The sequence below is a fragment of the Rhagoletis zephyria genome, unplaced genomic scaffold, assembly GCF_001687245.7.
Source record: "Rhagoletis zephyria isolate East Lansing unplaced genomic scaffold, Rhagoletis_zephyria_1.1 Rzeph_scaffold_00087, whole genome shotgun sequence".
Taxonomy (NCBI): Eukaryota; Metazoa; Arthropoda; class Insecta; order Diptera; family Tephritidae; genus Rhagoletis; species Rhagoletis zephyria.
The window spans coordinates 446,680-469,266 of NW_016157171.1; the positions used below are offsets into that span (position 1 = coordinate 446,680).

At 39.7% G+C, this 22,587-nt stretch overlaps 1 protein-coding gene across 1 annotated transcript in view; it reads left to right on the plus strand.

Moving 5' to 3' along the window:
* Positions 1 to 22,587, plus strand: part of ds (dachsous cadherin-related 1) — a 389,037-nt gene that overhangs the window by 309,917 nt on the left and 56,533 nt on the right. Inside the window, exon 6 of the mRNA XM_017630280.1 lies at positions 10,563 to 11,911. Coding sequence (XP_017485769.1) covers positions 10,563 to 11,911 — 1,349 coding nt within the window. The remainder of the gene's footprint in view (positions 1 to 10,562; positions 11,912 to 22,587) is intronic.

Consider the following 22,587-nt stretch of genomic DNA (forward strand, 5'->3'; position numbering starts at 1 on the left):
AAAATGAAAAGGAATTGCGAGCGGTGCGTTGTTTTTGTCAAGAGCCTGGACGACAAATTTGTTCGTTATTTTAAACCTTCGAACTGTCAAGTGAAGCGACAACGGTGGGCAAATTGCTGCGATGTTTCATTAGGAGACTCTTCACGTGTAGTCGTGACTTTATTTGATGCCTGTCGCAGCCGAGTATTTCTAAGTAGACGCGTTTGGTCCCAGGTGCAGGATTTATCATACCGAATATGAAAAGAAAAGCTCCCTTTTTTTATATACATACATGGATAGGCCAAATTTCAAATAGTGGTCTGATAAAACCTAAACCATTATTCCTTGTTGACATGAAGAAACTGAAAGTAATTTTTAATAAATTTAATGGAAAGGAAATTTCGAATAGCAAAAATTTAATAGCTAAATTATTGAAGTTAAGTTCTGATGTAAATTTAGAAGAATCAAACTTTTTTTAATGTCTAATATACTTTACAATTAGTTATTTGAATAAAAAAATAAATGCTCAAAAACATTGGGAGTTAAGTTCTGATGTAAATTTAGAAGAATTAAACTTTTTTAATGTCTTATATACTTTAGAATTAAGTATTTGAATAAAAAAATAAATGCTCAAGAATATTGGGATATTAAAAGCAAGAAATTGTCAAAACGGTTTTAAAAATGAGTGTGTTTCATTTAGTGTGTAATNTAAACTTTTTTAATGTCTTATATACTTTAGAATTAAGTATTTGAATAAAAAAATAAATGCTCAAGAATATTGGGATATTAAAAGCAAGAAATTGTCAAAACGGTTTTAAAAATGAGTGTGTTTCATTTAGTGTGTAATTGTAAAATGAAGCTTATTCTAATGAGATTTTAAATATTTTCATATTTACAAAAACTTTCATTTCAAAGATGTTGAGTTCTATCAAATATGGAAATGCATAACAAAGGGTTAATTTCTTTGTTTACATTTTTTGAAATTAGTCAGGTATGAGAGGGCTCGACTGAATTGTCACTTCTACCTTGTTGAATATGCCTTGACATAAACTAAACGCAAAACGAATGAGTATGATCTAGTATCTTACTTTTACTAATATTATAAATGTCAAAGTTTTTGAAATGTGACACGTGACACAATGTGAATGTGATGGCTTACTGCCTGGATTAACATAAAGGATATTTTTCCAGTAGACTCGGAAATTTTGGTTCGATCTGCTTGGCAAGTTTACATACATATGTATGTCACTTTTTGTTTTATATAATTTTCATGTAAATGAAATGAATGTACTTTTAAGATGCCGTTCTAAATTTCCAACGTGCTCGTTTAAGATTTTTCCACCGCATTTTCCCATTTTACTTTGTCTAAATTCGTCCCAAAGAGATCACGCAATGTATTATTTCTAGGACGCGGCATTTTTTTTAACTTATAGCCAGTTTTCCGAAACAAATTCAAATGAAAAATGATTTTTATGCCCGAGCGCACTTGTGCACAAGGGTATTATAACTTTGTTCACATAACGGTTGTTTGCAACAGCCAAAACGAATCGAGATAGATATAAACAATGTATACATAAATGATCAGAATGAAAAGAGAAGTCGAATAAGCCATGTCTGTCTGTCCGTCCGTCGGTCCGTCCGTCCATCCGTCCGTCCGTCCGTGTACACGATAACTCGAGCAAAAATTGAGAAATTCTTGAAACTTCGATACTTCGAAATATAAGGACGCTAATTTACTCAAAATTGATAATAACAACAATCCCTTGAAAATAAGTAACATTATTATAGAATTTCAAAAAGTGGGCGTAATACCGCCCACATCTGACTATATAAGTTTATCTCATTAAGTATAACTGGACATACTATCGAAATTGTTAGAAATAAGGGTAAAACCTCTATTCTTACCATGTAACGGCAGTTTTCAGAAAGGTGAAAAACTGTATTTATTACGTGCGCCAGGTATTTAATGTTCGGCTCCACCCGAACTTAGAGTTTTTTACTTGTTTTTATTTGAATTTAGTTTGAAAATTGACATAAAGAAAACATAATTGTTTACTTAATTGAAACGTTTACATATATAACTTACTCGATGGTAGAATTTTCACAAACGAAAAGTAAATGTTTCTCGTTTGGGAAAAGAACAATGAAACTTACTATTTGCCAATGGATGAGCCAATGGAAATTGTTTTGTACGGTTTATTTTCGTACCCTGTCTAGAACTATCGAAAAGCTACTCAGAACAATTTTTTATTTGCCTTTTGCTGCGTGAATCTGGCATACACAATTTTTGAAGCAATTTTTTTTTTGTCAAAATATCCTGAACTTTTTTTCAATTTCAAGAACTCTAGAAATATTGGAAGGTTACTCAGGACAACTGTTTTTGCCGTTTTGCGTCATACCGTATGCCAACTTCCCAGACATGTCGGCTCCTCCACATTTAATGCATACCGGCCTTCTATGGTAGTAAGCCTTTGTGTGGCCATATCGTTGGCAGTTGGCACATTAAGGTATTTAGCGTGTTGATCGCGGTGTTTCGAAATCATATTAAATCATCAACTTTATGTTTTTTCGGCGTAATTTTGCACACCCTTCTTTTTCCTTTTCAGGAACTCTGGAACTATTGAGAAGCTACTCAGAACAGACTTTAATTTTATTTTTTTTTTTTTCAAAAATATAACTTTTTCGGCTTCTTAGCAAAAAATGGTTTTTCGGTGTAATTTTGCAGAATTTTCTTTTCCCTTCACAGGAACTCCAGAACTATTGAAGGGCTATTCATAACAGTTTTAGATTTTATTTTTTTTTCAAAAAATAAACTTTTCTGTTTTTTTTTTCAAAAAATGTTTTTTCGGCGTAATTTTCAGAACCTCCTTTTTTCCTTCTCAGGAGCTCTAGAATTGTTGAACAGCTGCTCAGAACTGTTTTAATTTAATTTTTCAAAAATTTTACTTCGACTTTTTCGAAAAAAAATTTTTTCTGAAACTATAGAACAATCGAAAAGCTACTCAGAATAATTTTTTATTTGCGTTTTTTCCACATGTCGTATGCTACGTGAATCTGGCATAGATTATTTTTGAAGCAATTTTTCTTTGTCAAAATATCCAGAACTTTTTTTTTCTTTTCAAGAACTCTAGAACTATTGGAAGGCTACTCAGAACAACTTTTTATCGTTTTACGTCATACCGTATGCCAACTTCCCAGACATGTCGTCTCCTCCGCATTTAATGCATGCAGTAAGTAAGTAAGTATGGTAGTAAGCCTTTGTGTGGTCACTCTTCCGATCCTAATTTTTTATACGGCACGGGTACGAAAGTGGAGACATTCTTCTGAATCTGTAGAAAAAACCAGTGGGGTATAATCGTTGTGCTGGGTATGCAGATACAGTTTCACGGCTATACTAAATCCCGACTCTTGAGTCCTCGTTCGCGCACTCTGGGCAACGTGAGAAACCCATGTTCGAGATGCTATAACCAATCCGAGTGGAGCCTTGGGTCACGGCGGCAAGAGAGGGAGCTTCGGTGGGGCCCCTCCGACTTATTCGGTTTAAGGGCTGACTGAAGTCTGCAGCGTCTGTTCAAAGTTCTGTAGGTGCGGCTGCAAGCGGGTGTCATATATATACGTATATTTGGTGGCGAAACCATCCCCGTCCCACCAATGGGTTTTACGCTAGGTTTGGGACTCGCCACGTAAAAACCACTTCCAGTGAAGAAAAAAAAAGAAAGCCTAAGTGAGACCCCCATTATGATGACGACCTCGTTCAAAGAACTAAGATTTGAGGGCATGCACGTGGAATGTCCGGACCCTTAATGGGGAAGGTGCCTCTTCCCAGCTGCTTGATCTCCTCGTAAGGAAAAAAGCTGACATCACCGCCATCCAAGAAATACGTTGGACGGGGCAAGGCAAACAATGCCTGGGGCCTTGTGACGTCTACTACAGCTGCTATGTAAAGGAGCGCAAATTCGGTGTTGGATTTGTGGTGGGAGAGAGAATCCGTCTCCAAGTACTGACGTTTACCGCGGGGAACGAGCGTCTAGCCACAATCCGTATCAAAGCGAGATTCTGCGCCCATGCCCCGACGGAAGGAAAGGATGAGGTATTCAAGGATATCTTCTACGAGCGCTTAGAGCGCACGCCCATCGATCATTTTGTGGTAGAAGCAAGGCATGCTTTCAGTGTTTTAGACGTACGTACACTCCGAGGCCCACACATCGACTCGGACCACTATTTTTTGCACCTGCCTCTGTGCAGCAAATAGTGTGCATCCAAATATGCATGGAAAGCTTAACGTCGAAAAGCTGCAATCACAAAAGACAGCCAATGCTCTTCAACAAACCGACATATGCGTGCAGTGAAACCACATCTCCCACTCATTAAGTACCGCCGCCAAAGAAATAGTAGGATTTCAGCGAGCCCAAAAGAACAACTGGTACGATGAAGAGTGTCGGGAAGCTGCAAAAAAAAAAATGCCGCCTACAGGGCCACGCTGCGATAAAGCGCAACGCGCGATATGTGGTACCGGTATAGGGAACTGAAGAGGGAAGCGAGACGTATTTGCTGCAATGAGAAGAGAGAGGCCGAAGAATGCCCGACAATTTTACCAGCGAGTTAGGCGACTTACAGAAGGTTTCAAGACCAGGGCGTACTCCTCTAAGAACAACAATGGCGAACTTGTTACCGACGTCCAGAAAGTCCTTAAATTATGGAGGAACACTTCTCCACCCTACTGAATGGTAGCAGCACAGAAAGTTGTGGAGGAGAAGAACCCGAGCCCGCAGCCGATGATGACGGAGTCGATGTACCACCGCCTGACTATGACGAGGTACGAATAGCGATAACGCGGCTGAAAAACAACAGCTAACAGCCTGCCAGCTGAGCTATGCAAGTACGGTGGCGAGAAGTTGATAAGGTGCATGCATCAACTCTTATGCAGAATATGGTCATGCATGCCCGGTGACTGGAATTTAAGTGTGCTTTGCCCAATCCACAAGAAAGGCGACCCCGCCATTCGCGCCAACTACCGCGGGATATGCCTTCTAAACATTGGTTATAAGATCTTATTGAGTTTATTATGAGTTTATTATGCGAACTGATTGGACCTTATCGGTGTGGCTTTAGACCTGACAGATCCACTATGCTAGTATATGGCGTAGAAGCATGGGCAATGACAACAACCGGTGAGGCGGCTCTTGGAGTATTCGATAAAAAATATTTTGCGGAAGATTTACAATTGTTTACTTAATTGAAACGTTTACATATATAACTTACTCGATGGTAGAATTTTCACAAACGAAAAGTAAATGTTTCTCGTTTGGGAAAAGAACAATGAAACTTACTATTTGCTTCTGACTATGTACAAAACCGTACAAAACCAAATATGATACGATGATCGCTGAGCCAATGGCAATTGTTTTGTACGGTTTATTTTCGTACCCTGTCTAGAACTATCGAAAAAGCTACTCAGAACAATTTTTTATTTGCCCTTTGCTGCGTGAATCTGGCATACACAATTTTTGAAGCAATTTTTTTTTGGCAAAATATCCAGAACTTTTTTTTTAATTTCAAGAACTCTAGAACTATTCGAAGGTTACTCAGGACAACTTTTTTTGCCGTTTTGCGTCATACCGTATGCCAACTTCCCAGACATGTCGTCTCCTCCACATTTAATGCATACCGGCCTTCCATGGTAGTAAGCCTTTGTGTGGCCATATTGTTGGCAGTTGGCACATTAAGGTATTTAGCGTGTTGATCGCGGTGTTTCGAAATCACATTAAATCATCAACTTTATGTTTTTTCGGCGTAATTTTGCAGACCCTTCTTTTTCCTTTTTAGGAACTCTAGAACTATTGAGAAGCTACTCAGATCAGACTTTAATTTTATTTTATTTTTTTCAAAAATATAACTTTCGGCTTCTTAGCAAAAAATGGTTTTTCGGTGTAATTTTGCAGAATTTTCTTTTCCCTTCACAGGAACTCCAGAACTATTGAAGGGCTACTCATAACAGTTTTAATTTTAATTTAATTTTTTTTTTCAAAAAATAAACTTTTCTGTTTTTTTTTCAAAAAATGTTTTTTCGGTGTAATTTCCAGAACCTCCTTTTTTCCTTCTCAGGAGCTCTAGAATTGTTGAAGAGCTGCTCAGAACTGTTTTAATTTTATTTTTTAAAAATTTGACTTCGACTTTTTCGAAAAAAAATTTTTTAAGGAACTCTAGAACAATCGAAAAGCTACGCAGAACAATTTTTTATTTGCGTTTTTGCCACATGTCGTATGCTACGTGCATCTGGCATAGACTATTTTTGAAGCAATTTTTCTTTGTCAAAATATCCAGAACTTTTTTTTTCTTTTCAAGAACTCTAGAACTATTGCAAGGCTACTCAGAACAACTTTTTGTCGTTTTGCGTCATACCGTATGCCAACTTCCCAGACATGTCGTCTCCTCCGCATTTAATGCATGCAGGCCTTCTATGGTAGTAAGCCTTTGTGTGGCCATATTGTTGGCAGTTGGCACATTAAGGTATTTAGCGTGTTGATCACGGTGTTTCGAAATCACATTAAATCATCAACTTTATGTTTTTTCGGCGTAATTTTGCAGACCCTTCTTTTTCCTTTTTAGGAACTCTAGAACTATTGAGAAGCTACTCAGATCAGACTTTAATTTTATTTTATTTTTTTCAAAAATATAACTTTCGGCTTCTTAGCAAAAAATGGTTTTTCGGTGTAATTTTGCAGAATTTTCTTTTCCCTTCACAGGAACTCCAGAACTATTGAAGGGGTACTCATAACAGTTTTAATTTTTATTTTATTTTTTTTTTCAAAAAATAAACTTTTCTGATTTTTTTTTAAAAAAATGTTTTTTCGGTGTAATTTCCAGAACCTCCTTTTTTCCTTCTCAGGAGCTCTAGAATTGTTGAAGAGCTGCTCAGAACTGTTTTAATTTTATTTTTAAAAAATTTCACTTCGACTTTTTCGAAAAAAAATTTTTTCAGGAACTCTAGAACAATCGAAAAGCTACTCAGAACAATTTTTTATTTGCGTTTTTGCCACATGTCGTATGCTACGTGCATCTGGCATAGACTATTTTTGAAGCAATTTTTTTTTGTCAAAACATCCAAATTTTTTTTTTTCTTTTCAAGAACTCTAGAACTATTGGAAGGCTACTCAGAACAACTTTTTGTCGTTTTTCGTCATACCGTATGCCAACTTCCCAGACATGTCGTCTCCTCCGCATTTAATGCATGCAGCCCTTCTATGGTAGTAAGCCTTTGTGTGGCCACTCTTCCGATCCTAATTTTTTATACTGCACGGGTACGAAAGTGGAGACATTCTTCTGAATCTGTAGAAAAAACTATTGGGGTATAATCGTGGTGCTGGGTATGCAGATACAGTTTCACGGCTATACTCAATCCCGACTCTTGAGTCCTCGTTCGCGCACTCTGGGCAACGTGAGAAACCCATGTTCGAGATGCTGTAACCAATCCGAGTGGAGCCTTGGGCCACGGCGGAAAGAAAGCGAGCTTCGGTGGGGCCACTCCGACTTATTCGGTTTAAGGGCTGACTGAAGTCTGCAGCGTCTGTTCACCAGTAGGTGCGGCTGCAAGCGGGTGTCAGTCTTGGAGAAAGCGGCTCGCTATATATACGTATATTTGGTGGCGAAACCATCCCCGTCCCAGCAATGGGTTTTTACGCTAGGTTTGGGACTCGCCACGCAAAAACCACTTCCAGTGAAGAAAAAAAATAAAGCCTAAGTGAGACCCCCTTTATGATGACGACCTCGTTTTAAGAACTAAGATGTGAGGGCATGCACATGGAATGTCCGGACCCTTAATGGGGAAGGTGCCTCTGCCCGGCTGGTTGATNAGCTGCTTGATCTCCTCGTAAGGAAAAAAGCTGACATCACCGCCATCCAAGAAATACGTTGGACGGGGCAAGGCAAACAATGCCTGGGGCCTTGCGACGTCTACTACCGCTGCTATGTAAAGGAGCGCAAATTCGGTGTTGGATTTGTGGTGGGAGAGAGACTCCGTCTCCAAGTACTGTCGTTTACCCCGGTGGACGAGCGTCTAGCCACAATCCGCATCAAAGCGAGATTCTGCGCCCATGCCCCGACGGAAGCCAAGGCAGAGGTATTCAAGGATATCTTCTACGAGCGCTTGGAGCGCACGCCCATCGATCATTTTGTGGTAGAAGGAAGGCATGCTTCCAGTGTTTTAGACGTACGTAAACTCCGAGGCCCACACACCGACTCGGACCACTATCTTTTGCACCTGCCTCTGTGCAGCAAATAATATGCGTCCAAATATGCAAGGAAAGCTTAACGTCGCAAAGCTGCAATCATAAAAGACAGCCAATGCTCTTCAACAAACCGACATATGCGAGCAGTGGAACCACATCTCCCACTCATTAAGTACCGCCACCAAAGAAATAGTCGGATTTCAGCGAGCCCAAAAGAACAACTGGTACGATGAAGAGTGTCGGGAAGCTGCAGAAAAAAAGATGCCACCTACAGGGCCACGCTGCGATAAAGCGCAACGCGCGCTATGTGGTACCGTTATAGGGAACTGAAGAGGAAAGCGAGACGTATTTGCCGCAATAAGAAGAGAGGTATATGGCGTAGAAGCATGGGCAATGACAACAACCGGTGAGGCGGCTCTTGGAGTATTTGATAAAAATATTTTGCGGAAGATTTACGGGCCTTTACGCGTTGGCGACGGTGAGTACCGCAGACGATGGAACAATGAGCTGTATGAGCTTTACAACGACATGAACATGGGTAAGCGAATTAAAATACTGTGGCTCCGCTGGCTTGGCCATGTCGTTCGAATAGACACCGGCGCTCCAGCTCTGAAAGGATGCAACTCCAAACCCGATGGTGGTAGCAGAGGAAGAGGGAGGCCCCCACTGAGATGGAAAGACCAAGTGGAGAAGGACTGGGCTTCACTTGGCATTTCCAATTGGCGTCATTTCAAAGCTCTCAATAATTTCAAATCTGTCTGAAAGCACTGTGAAAGATAAAATATCGAGGACTTGTATTCAACACCCTCTATCTTCAACTTTCACAAAAACTACCTTGTGATGATAGAACCCATCTGGGACTTACCTGTCATCATTGATATTAATTATGACTTTGCAATTTAATAGTAAACTCTTTTGTCAAGCGTTATACAAGGTCAGCATGAATATCACCAATGACAGTTAAGTTCTAGGTCGATTTTTGTATCAGAATGGCATTTTTGTGAAAAATGCAGATAGAGGGTATTGAATATAAGTCCTCGATATGTTTTTCTGTAAAAGAATTTATCAACTACAATAATCATGGATTTAACCCTGTTGGATATGGGGGTGAAATAACGCAAACGGCAATAACGCAAATTTGTGTTATTTCCCAATTCAATGTCAAATAACACAAATTTGCTTTATTTCATTTCTCGTTAAGCAATAAGACCAACTTTTAAGATTAGCAATTGAGTAATAAAGTAAAATAGTGCACTTACTTATGTAGGTAGTCACCCAGTTACATTTGACAAAAAGTAGTACATGAGCAAGTTAAATGGGCGGATTTGTAAGTATACAATTTTGAAAGTGCCCATCGTCGCGGCGGTCTGCGTTCGCGCGACGCCCTGCCCTAGGGAAAGCAACATCGCAAAAAAATATAGCAAAAAGCTTTTTTTTCTTAACAGCGGTCGCCCCTCGGCAGGCAATGGCAAACCTCCGAGTGTATTTCTGCCATGAAAAACAGCTTCTCATAAAAATAAAACCGCCGTTCGGAGTCGGCGTAAAACTGTAGGTCCCTCCCCTTTGTGTGACAACATCAAGGCGCTCGCCACAAATCGGAGGAGCAGTTTGGCCAAACATTAACATATGTGTAAGCGTCAATCTATTATTATTAATTGGAAATATTAGTGAAGCAAGTGATGATAATGCAGAAATTTCAACTGAAGATAAAACTGAAAACAATATTCTTTGTTATATGTACATATGCTGCGAACAGGAACGGCAACTTACATATGTTTGTTCCATGCAAACATTTTAAGGTTTTCCAGCAATGTTTTTAACATATTAAAGAGCATGCAGATAAAATTCATACAAAAAATTCCATCCTTTGTTGGAAATAAAGCAAAACTCAGATTTTGGTATTATTTCCCATTTACAGGTCTATTCTGCGCTGGTAATAAAAAGTTTGTAACCGGTAAATAAAGTTCCTGTAAATTTTTACACCCTTTTCGCATTCTGTGTACTCTTGTAACCGGTAAACTTTGTTACCATCTCATAACCTGGTAACAAAGTATTGCCCCGTGAAATATGCAATACCAAAATTTGCACAATTCTTCATAGCTGAATTGCTGAATGTTTTAACTGCATTACCAACGTACCTAGAATCGCGGTGACAGGAGCTGGTAACATTTTTTGGTAATAAAATTTTCCGGTTAAAAAATTTTCGGTAACGTGCAGAATAGACCTGTTAAAAGTGAAATAAAACAAATTTTGCGTTATTGCCGTTTGTGTTATTTCACCTACCGCCCGACCCCGACTTTAATTATCCTCGCTTTATTTACTCTTACTGACTTATTACTATAATTTCTCTTGCAGGCCCTTGGACCGAGAGCGTCAGTATGTATACAATTTCATGGTGGTCGCAACTGATGGAGGTCGTTACAGTACACGTTCTGCAAGTGTGCCCGTGCAAATAGTCGTCGATGACGTGAATGACAACCGGCCCATCTTCGAGCGTTACCCTTTCAGAGCACAAGTACCTGCACTCGTTCAGCCTGGCCAAATGCTCCTACAAGTCGGTGCTACCGACGTCGATACCGGCATGAACGCTGAAGTTCTTTATTCACTGGGCAACAATGCTGACGCAGCGACACGCAATAAATTCCGAATTAACCCCAACACTGGCGTGGTGAGCGCTACACAGAGCCTGGCTAGTGAATCAGGTCGGCTGCTGCACATTGAGGTGGTGGCACGGGACAAAGGCAATCCGCCGCGCGTTACCCTCGGCCTCATAGAATTGCGCGTAGGTGAAAAGGCAGTCGGCACACCGGTGCTACGTTTCCAAAACGACACTTATCGACTAAAGTTGCGTGAAAATATGGCAGTGGGCATGAGTGTGCTGCAGGTTTCAGCAGTGCGGACCGATGGCCGACGGCAGCAGATCCACTATTCCATTGGCACTGGGAATGAGGATGGTGTGTTCACAATAAACTCTACCACTGGTGAGATAAAAGTCGGTAATGCAGCCCACTTGGACTATGAACGCTATATAGGTATCGCATTGGAAGCTACGAGAGTAAGTGGCAGCTATACATATCGTGGGCGTGCCATGTTATATGAAGGTGAAGAAGAGTTGGGTGCCACCGGTGTAACCAGTTCCGTAGAGGAACTGTCTGATAATCAGCGATCACCTCGTAACCAGCGCGAATTACAGACGTCTGCCGCCAAAGAAAATAAACAATTTTCTTCCTCCGCCACTCATCCGCATGAATTGCGTTTGGTTCTCGTCGCGCGCACCAGTGCCACACCCGTGCTCTACGGCTATGCAGAGTTGATCATCGAGTTGGAAGATGATAATGACAATAGTCCACACTTCACGCAATCACAATACTCTACAACGGTATGGGAGGGCAACAATAAGGGCACATTCGTGGTGCAGGTGCAGGCATTCGATGCGGATGAGGGCGCGAATGCACGCATTCTCTATCATATTGTCGATGGCAATCACGATAATGCATTCATCATAGAGCCCGCATTCAGCGGCATAGTGAAGACGAACATTGTGTTGGATCGCGAGATCCGTGACATGTATAAGCTAAAGGTGATCGCAACTGATGAGGGAGTGCCACAAATGACGGGAACGGCGCTGATACGTGTACACATAGTGGATGTGAACGACAATCAGCCGACCTTTCCTCCGCACAGTGTGATTAGTGTTAGTGAAGGTAAGTACACCGCAAACATATATACATACATACCTAACTATGCATTTACTATCAGTAAACTAGTTTTAAAGACAATATAGATTTGCACCGATGGACTGTCCTTTTGTGTTTTTTTTTTTTGCAATTCGATCGTAATTCTTGATCGCCCAAATGGGCGGTGTTATAAGCGCGTGGTGTTAGATTGTCGCAAGGTTATGCAATTTTAATTTGATGCTCGGTGACTGGAGACAAACCAGTCCCACAGTGGGAGATCATATTAGTAAATCCGCAGGTATTAGTGAATCCCCTTGTTTTAATACTGATAGACAGATCGTATGTAGGATAAGTAAAAAAATATGTGAAAACTTAATAGCTCTCATTAATTAATTTATTAAACAATATTCTGATATTGACAGATAACAAGAAATTGTATCATTTATATGGACACAAAAATAACCGCAATTTTAAAAAACTTTGAACAATCTTTATAAGTAAGTTGGGTACGAGCTTTAATAAAACTCCATCGTGCCCAATAGTGTCAAAGACTTTTTCAACGACGAAAAGAAATAGAGCGTTGACTTTTTGTTATTAAAACTTGAATTAGCGTGGTTAAAAATTCTCTTTGGTTTGTGTGTGGTACCGTGAAGTTTCCTAAATCCAAACTTCCAAATTCATCAGGCAGCATATTATCAACTTGTATATTAGGACTTTTCGTTTGGGGATTTTCCAGGCTTTGATATTGGAGTCACTTTTGCACTATCCGAATACATAGAAAGTTTTGGAGTTTGAGACATGAATTAATAACAAAGGTATGGAAAATAACTGGCGGCCGCTGTGGTATAGTGGTTAGCAGTGTGCGCTACCAATCCGCAAGCCCGATTCAACCCAACATCAAAACATAAAAAACCAATAAAAAATTGGTTTATTTTCTAATAGCGGTCGCCCCTCGACAGGGAATGGCAAACCTCCGAGTGTATTTCTGCCATGAAAAAACAGCTTCTCATAAAAATACAATCGCCGTTCGGAATCGCCGAAAACTGTAGGTCCCTCCTCTTTGTGTCACAACATCAAGGCGGACGCAACAAATCGGAGGAGATGCTCGGCTAAAACTAACATATGCGTAAGCGCCAATAGGGACGCGAATTTCGCGCATTAGCGAATTGCGCGCTGTAGGCCAATTTTATTGAATTTTATTATTTCAGTTAGAGGTTAAAAACATTAAGTCGCAATGTGAAATTTTCATTATTCGTATTACAAATACCAATTTTAAACGCCGCAATCAATATTTTTAACAGGAATGAATTAATTTACTGTATTTTGTTTTGTGGTTGTATCTACTATTTTTCACACTTTCCTTCTTCTTTGCTTTTTATTTCGATTATCAAAATCTTCGTCATAATTATTTCTAACTCTCGCTTGAGAGTGTAATTTTGTTATTTGACAGTTCTAAAGGTTTTACTCTGAAAATCGCTGGAACCAAGGCACATAAATACAGGTAGAAGCCAAAATGACGTTGCTCTCATGAGAACCAAACTTTTAAACTTCAACTTGATTTTATTTTATTTCCTATATTTCGTTACGCTTTGAATGTCATATCGTTGTTTTTTTTTTTTTAATGTTCGTTAATAACAAATTTTAATTTGCATTTGAATTTTTGTGGTGTTGTGCGGTTTATACTTAGTGTATGTGTTAAAAATGCAACACCTGAAGCGCTGTTTTTTATGTGGTGTTAAATATAAGGCAGATACCACTAATTTTTTAACGTGCCTCAATGTCCTTCGCGTAAGGAACGTTGCAGCTGTGGGCAGAGCTGCAGTGAAATGCCTTGCAGTGCGTTAAACATTTTAAAGAAGTAGATTCCACAAATACACCGGGAGGTACAGGAAAGGCACGTTTGAAGCCAAGTGCTGTTCCTATGACCCTTATGCCGAAAAGTCCCTCCAACAACACTGCAACTCATAAAACAAAAACAGAAAACAACATACACGTTTTATCAAATTTTAACTAAAGAAAATAAATAAATAAGAATAAACTTCAAATATACTTAAAAACGTCAACCAGTGAAATGTATTTTTTTATTTTTCCTTACACACGCTCATTTTTATTTTTACTCTCCCGAAAACTTTGACTTTTGTAGGTTTGACGTCAAATTGGCTTCTACCTGTTTTATTGTACCATGCGCTGGAACAACTATTTTCAGGAATTCTTTCATTTTTGTGTTTTCGATAATAGCAATTTACCACTTTGTTTGATATTTTAATAAAATATGGTTAATTGTGGAAGAAAGTATTGGATATTTGTTAGTGGATAATGTCTACAGCTGGTGGCGTAAATGCTAGCAATAACCATGTAACATGATTCATACGATGATTTTGAAAATCAAAATAAAAAGAACAGAAGAAGGAAAGTTTGATGAAAAAGTAGGTAAAAGAATAAAACAAAATATAATGTACCAATTAATTTATGTTTAAAATATTAATTGCGGTGTTTGAAATTACGTTACATTACGACTGAGTTTTTTAATGAAAACCTCTAATTTGAGTATTTGTTTGAAAAAAAAAATCATAAAAATTCATTTAGACAGGGCTACAGCGGCATCTAGCGCAAACCTTATAATAAACGAACTTCAAGAACAGGTCCTCGTATCAAAAAACCCTTATATGAGTATTTTGTAAAACATCTAAAACTATCACTTGCATTTGGTTTTACTCAATACCGAGCCAACAAGTTTGATTTTGTCGCACAGTGTTATAGAAGAACGAAATCTCATACCCCGCCATCAATTTGGATTTAGAAAAAGCCACAGCACTATCAAACAATTACACAGACTTGCTCGGAAAATATACTCAGCATTTGAGAAAAACCAATACTGCACAGCTGCCTTTCTAAATATCTCACAAGCGTTTGATCGAGTTTGGTACCTAGGCTTACTCTATAAAATAAAACCACACTCCCTATCAACTACTATGTATTTCTGCAGTCATACCTGAAGAATCGTATTTTTTTAACAGGGTACGGAACTTTATGAAAGCACGGCAGGTGTACACTAGAGTGGCCTTAGTGAACCGATTTTCGGAAACTAAATATTTTCGCATGGAAAAATATGAGGTTGGGTCCAGAAATAAATATTAATATATTTTAAAAGCCTTCAGGGGACTCTTAAGGGTTCCGGGGTGGACCGAAAAGTGCCGAAATTGAACCAATTTCTTGAATTTTCGTATATTTAATTTTAAGATGGGAAAGTTTTATTGGGTGCCTTTTTATAGAAAGGAGTTCGCCTTGGTCTTGAAACCTTCCGTAAGTTGCCTAACCCACTGATAAAATTTTCGGCTATTTTTCCTGTCGGCCAGCATCTCAAGCTCCAACGCAGAATCACTCTTGCCAACAAGTGCTGCTTTGGACTGAGTAGGCAATTCAGGAGTAAAGTCCTCTCTCGACGTACGAAAACCACGCTCTATAACTCACTCATCATGCCCGTGCTGGTATATGGCGCAGAAGCATGGACAATGACAACATCCGATGAGGCGTCTCTTGGAGTGTTTGAGAGAAAGATTTTGCGGAAGATTTACGGGCCTTTACGCGTTGGCGACGGCGAGTACCGCAGACGATGGAACGATGAGCTGTATGAGCTTTACAACGACATGAACTTAGTGCAGCGAATTAAAATACAGCGTCTCCGCTGGCTTGGCCATGTCGTTCGAATGGACACCGACGCTCCAGCTCTGAAAGTATTCAACTCGGAACCCGCTAGTGGTAGCAGAGGAAGAGGGAGGTCCCTACTGCGATGGGAAGATCAGGTGGAGAAGGACTTGGCTTCACTTGGCGTTTCCAATTGGCGTCAGTTGGCACAAAGGAGAAACGACTGTCGTGCTTTGCTGAACTTGGCCAAAATCGTTTAGGCGGTTACAGCGCCAAAAAAGAAGAAGAAGAAGAAGCATCTCAAGATCTTCGCACTCACGTATTTCGGCCAGTCTTCTTATTGCTGCAAATACGTCTTGCTTCCTTCTTCAGTTCCCTATAACGGTCCCACATGGCTCGCGTTGCGCCCGATCGCAGCGTGTCCCTGAAGGCGGCATCTTTTTCTCTGCAGCTTTTCGACATTCCTCATCGTACCAGTTGTTCTTTCGGGCTTGGTGAAATCCGACTACCTATTTGGCGGCAGTAGTTAATGATCGGAAAATAAGGTTCCACTGCTCGCGTATGTCGATTTTTGTCGAGGTGTGGGAGTCGAGTGGCGAATAAATTGGCCGTCTGTTGTGATAGCAGCTTTTCGATGTTAAGCTTTCCTTTCATTGTTGTACACAAATTTTTTTCTGCACATTGGCGGGTGCGTATCTTCGCTGCAATAAGATAGTGGTCCGAGTCGATGTTTGGCCCTCGGAGTGTACGTACGTCTAAAACACTGGAAGCGTGCCTTCCGTCTATCGCAACATGTTCGATTTCGCTTCTCGTTTTTCAATCTGGAGACAGCCATGTAGCTTGATGGATCTTTTTATGCTGGAAAATAGTACTGTATAATACGATGTTTCAGGCCCCGGCGAAGTCGTTCAGCCTCAGTCCGTTATCGGACGTTTCGTCGTGGAGGCTGAATTTTTCGAAACATGCCTTCTTTGTGCACCTTGTTATTGAAGTCGCCAAGCACGTTTTTGATATCATTGCAGGGCCAGCGCTCGTATGTCCAGCTTTGATGCGGATTGTGGCTAGACGCTCGTCCTCCGGGGTGAACGACAGTACTTGGCGACGGAGTGTCTCTCCCACCACAAAACCAACACAGAATTTGCGCTCCTTTACATGGCAGCTTTATTAGACGTCGCCTTTCTTGCCTTTCCCCGCCCAACGCATTTCCGGATGGCGGTGATGTCAGCCTTTGTCTTTATGAGGACATAAACCAGCCGAGCAGAGGCACCTTCCCCATTAAGGTTGGGGACATTCCAAGTTCATGCCCCCAAATCGTAGTCCTTTAAATGTTTGCCGTGGTAGTCATCAAAAAGGAGGGAGGAGGTATGGGTCTCATCCAAGGCTTTGTTGTTCGTCTTCACTGAAAATATTTTTACGTTGCGGCATTTTCAAGTAAAAGTTAAATTTTAAATATTCATACATTACAGGAAATCACAATTTATTTAGGTAAATTTATTTTTCTTATATGGAACGAAATTCACAACACCGTCACTAAAAGAAATACTAAGAATCATTCGGGTTTTTAGTGAATGCAAACTTGCACCGAAACATATCTATTAAAATTTTTATGCTACAGAACTCCAAACAAAATTTGTTTATAGAAATTTGAATTATAAATCTGGAAATTTTGATGAAACTTTGTTGTATTTTTAATGTTTTATACAACATTTATAAAAAATTGATAAACATTAAATAGACAAACAAGTAAGAAAGCCTAAGTTCAGGCGGAGCCAAATATGTATTAAATACCCGGCGCAAGTATTAAATATATGTTTTCCACCTTTCCGAAAGCTATCGCTACATGGTAAGCCGGGGTGGTTTAAACCCCTATTTTAAACATCTTCGATAGAACGTTCAGTTAGACATAATGAGATAAACCTATATAGTCATATGTGGGCCCATTTTCCAAAATTCCAAAAAATGTTTCAAGGGATTGTTTTAAGTATCAATTTTGAGTAAATTAGCGTGCTTAAATTTAGAAATGTTGAAGTTTAAAGCATTTCTGAAATTTACCGTTATATGAAAAGCGGCCGTAATTTTAGTCCGATTTCAATAATTTTCAAGGTTTTGCTTTTATGTGGCAAGCGCAATAACCACACCGAGTTTGGTACAAATTGGTACAACGTGAAAAAGTAAAGTGGGAATCTTTATGCTCTGCCCCCTAGGATTGTTCTATACCGAAAAAATATACCCATATTTTTTATTTTGAAATCAAAGGTCGCCCAAAGCGCTCAAAGTTTTCCATGTATGGTATAGAATGGTATATTGTGAAAATCAATATTTTTCGATCGGCAAACTCTGTTCCTCTTCAGAAGATTCCCAATAATGTTACCCAATTATTTATTTAACCATTTTTTTATAGTAACTATATTTTATAGGTCCGCCAAAACCCCTAGAAAATGTCAGAAAATCCAATGGGGGAAAAATTTAAAAATCTTTGGTATTAAAAAATGGGTAAATAAACAATTGGGTATTGTTATTGGGAGTCTCCTGAAGAGAACCACAGTTTTCTGATCGAAAAAAATTGATTTTCAAGAATTCCATTCCATTTCTACGAAAAGTGGTTTTTCCCCATATAAAATACATGGAAAACTTTTAGCGCTTTGACCGACCTCTAAACATTCTTGATTTCAAAATAAAAAATAGGGGTATATATTTTTCGATATAGAATAATCCTAGGGGGTGAGAGCATTCAAATTCGGACTTTGCTTATTTTGGACCACCCTAATGTACATAAGTAAACATATCGATAGCTGAGTGGAAGATCGACCTATCTCGGCAGCCAGTTCGAAAACGCTCTATCTCAAAAAACCTTTCAAGAACGCCCTATTTCAGAATTTAATTGAGAAACACCCTATCTCAAAATTCGGTTCAAAAACGCCCTATCTCACTTCAAAATGTATTGAAAATATGCTGATATAGGGCGTTTTTGAATCGGCAGCTGAGATAGGGCGTTTTTGAAACGAATTCTGAAATAGGGCGTTCTTGAAAAGTTTTTTGAGATAGAGCGTTTTCGAACTGGCTGCCGAGATAGGTCGATCTTCCACTCAGTCATCGATATCTAATTAAGATGTACTGATAAATTAATAAGTTTATTCCATATATTAAAAATGTCCTTTTCATTCATTCAAATAAAAAAAATAAGTGTAATTTACAAAGTAATTTATTAATTTTTATCGATTTTCAAAAAGTTAGGGTTTCAATTGAACACTGTTATATAATGTGGTTCACGACGATTGTACTATTGATACTATCGATGTTTTCAACTATCGCTTCGAAAACTATCGAGAGGCGGTACTATTGATAGTATCCCAGCTCTACATTGCTGAGACGGGGGTGGTTTCGCAACCGACTACACGTTTATATAGCGAGCCGCTTTCTCCAATACAGACGTCCGCTTGCAGCCGCACCTAATGGTCAACAGATGCTGCAGACTTCTGTGAGCCTTAAACCGAATAAGTCGGAGTGACCCCACCGAAGCTCCCTCTCTTTTCTGCCATGACCCAAGGCTCCACTCGGATGTGCTACCACATCTCGCACATGGGTGGTTCACGTTGCAGAGAGTGCGCCAACGAGGACGCAAGAGTCTGAATTGAGTATAGCCGTGCAAGTGTAACTGCATACCCAGCACATTTACTGTACCCGTTTGCACTCCAAAGGTTGCTGGAAAGATAATTTTACGTACATTTTTAATAAATGCCAGTATGAACTTCAAGAAAATCAAAAACTCCATATAAAATGGCGTACAATAAATGGCAATGAAATTTTCTTGTATCAAATTTCCTTAAGGCAGTACGCTGATCTTAAGAAATTTCCTACGCTTTCTACTACGGTTTTCTAAGGATTTTTGGGAAAAACAAGACTTACTGAAGTATATTTTCACCAAAACACGGAAACGAAATACCTTGGAATGCATCTCGATCGAATACTGGAAAACATGGAAAACGCACATTTTCACAAAACGTAAAGCACTCGGACTAAAACTCAGAAACTTATGTTGGCTCACAGATCGACACTCGCAATTATTACTAGGAAACCAACTACTACTCTACTCAACAACCATAAAACCGATTTGGACTTACGGTATAAAACTGTGGGAAACAGCTTCAAGCTCTAAATTGGAATTACTCCAAAGATTCCAATCAAAAACTCTGAGGATGGTTGTGAACTCATCGTATTATGTCGCAAATACTCAACTACACCGGGATCTCGAGGTTCTCACCGTTTCAGAATAAATTAAAAAACAAGTTGCGTTATACAATGTAAGACTACGACGTCACCCTAACTCACACGTAACAGAGCGGCTTAAAATTACAACATATCAAATACTATTTAAGTGGCCACGCACTGAGCGGCATAGATCTACCACTTTTTTGCTAAATTGCGTTTCTACCACATCTACCACCGTAAACTTAAAATCTACCTCATTTTTCAATGTTGCTCACATTACAATGTGGATGATTTTGCCATCCTTAATTTTCTGTTGATTTTGTGTAATATCGTAAATTAGACAATTGTGTGCAAAAATGCATTCCATTTTCTAATTGATTCCTGTTTCCTTTCAACACGTGCCAAATTTGCTAGGTACTAGATCAGTGAATTGGTGTAATTCAGCTGCGAAATCAATAGCTTTAGACGGGACCTGTTGCGTTGCAAATTGATTTTATTTAAATCGAGTTTTGTAGTTTTTAATTCATTTTGATTTTATTCTAAATTATTTATTTTTACAATTAAACGTAATGAATATTTTACAACGCGAGTTAAAGTTGAGCCTCTTTCCCGGCTTGTGATTTTCTGCAACTAACTTATAAGCAGCTTACCAGAGGCTGTGTACCCAAAAGGGTAACTGTAACATTAATTGCTTTATACATATTGACATACAAGCAACTTTACATAGATATAATACAATACTGGAATTGATCAGTTAATGCAAAACAGGTTTAAGAAGTGCATAGAAAGAGAAAAGTGTAAATAACTCTAGGTGCATATGCAAACATATAGAATAGTTCAAGTACACTAAAGTACATATGTAAATACCACACAGTGGTAGCTAAAATTAGAGACACATGTGTACAATAGTTTTATATTTACATTACTAGTATGTACGGAAATTTCTTCGCTGTAATATTAAACATTCTCCCCCCTCGATGAGGGCAACGGACCTCATTAAAATGATCTCGAGTTATTGCATTGAAGAATCTGTATTGGATATATAATCATCAGCTTTTCCTCGAGATGGTAGTGGACATAGTTTGACGATAGGTCGTTTTATTACACCGTTTCGAGTTTTTAATGTGACGACCCGAATTAGTCCATCTTTTCCAGGATGCAGTTCAATAATTCGTCCAAGTGGCCACTGATTTGGAGGGAAGCGTTCATCTTTGATGATAACTATATCGTTAGTTTTCACATTAGGCGTGGCGGACAACCACTTTGGTCTTTGCTGCAACCGAGAAAGATACTCACTACTCCACTTACGCCAAAATTGTTGAACGATATATTGACAGCTACGCCACCGGTCTACCAAATTGATTTGCGGTATGTCAGGCACCGGTCGTGCTAAGAGCGAGTCCCCTGTCAAAAAATGTCCTGGAGTTAGCACTAATAGGTCGTCTGGATCATCAGACATAGGGCACAGCGGCCGGGAATTGAGGCAGGATTCTATTTGCGCCAGCACCGTAGCGATTTCTTCAAACGTTAACACCCGATCGCCAATAGTTCTCTTTAAGTGAAATTTCATTGACTTAACGCCAGCCTCCCACAGGCCACCAAAATGGGGAGCTGACGGAGGGATAAAATGCCAAGTTGTTGCATGTTGTGTCAACATCGGTGCGATTTCCGTTTCAATGTACTTTTTATATGTCCGTTTGTCACACTGTATCTTGGCATTTGCACCAACGAAATTAGTGCCGCAGTCACTATATATGTCATGACAGAGACCTCGTCTTCCTATGAAGCGGTGAAAAGCACCGATAAAAGCATCGGATGACAGGTCGCCGACTGGCTCTAAATGTATCGCCTTGGTTACTAAACAAATGAATACTGCGACATAGCCCTTCAACGCAGTCCGACCGCGTCCTTTAGATGGTGATATACTTATTGGACCGGCATAGTCGACTCCGACCGATGTGAATGGTTTTGCTGGCCTTACTCGTACGGCAGGTAGATCGGCCATCTTCTGTTCCAAGGCCCTAGGTTGCACCCTGTAGCACTTCATGCAGCGGTGAATGACCGCTCAGGCTGCCTGTCGCCCTTTCACTATCCAGAACCTTTTACGAATGTGACATAAAGTGAGGGAAACACCTCCGTGCAATGTCATGAGATGGCTGTAGTTTACTACCAATTCGGTAAAGTTACCCTTGGATGGTAGGAGGTACGGATGACGTTCATTGGGTGAAAGCAGAGCATGGCTAAGCCGACCGCCAAGTCGGATGACTCGTTCCTGTTCGTCGAAACAGGGATTCAACGAAAGTAAAATGCTATCCTTCGGTATTGGTTTGCCTGAAGACAATGCCTTAAATTCGGATGCAAAGCTTTCTCTTTGCACTATGCGAAGGATGCACACCAAACTTTTTTGTAGGTCAATGACGGAAAGAGGGGTGTAGACACGCATCAAAGCAGTTACACTACAATTTCGCACAAATCGCCTGCAGTAAGATAATACGCGTATCATTCGAGTATAAGAGGAGAATCGTTTTACAATCGCCAATTCTTCTGTTTGGACAACAGCAGTAGCTTGACATCGAATGGATTTCACTTCATCGGTGATTTCCGATGGTACGGTGCTGTCGTCTTCACTGCATTCAGGCCACTTTTCTTCAATTTCGCTCAGCCACTGTGGCCCCTGCCACCATAGAGTATTTGCGAGTAAGTTGTTTGGCTTGAGTCCCCGACTGGGATGATCAGCAGGATTATATTCTGAAGACACATGACGCCACTGACTTGCTTTTGACACTTGAAGTATTTTATCGACTCTGTTACTGACAAACATCTTCCACTTGCTCGGCCCGCCTCTAATC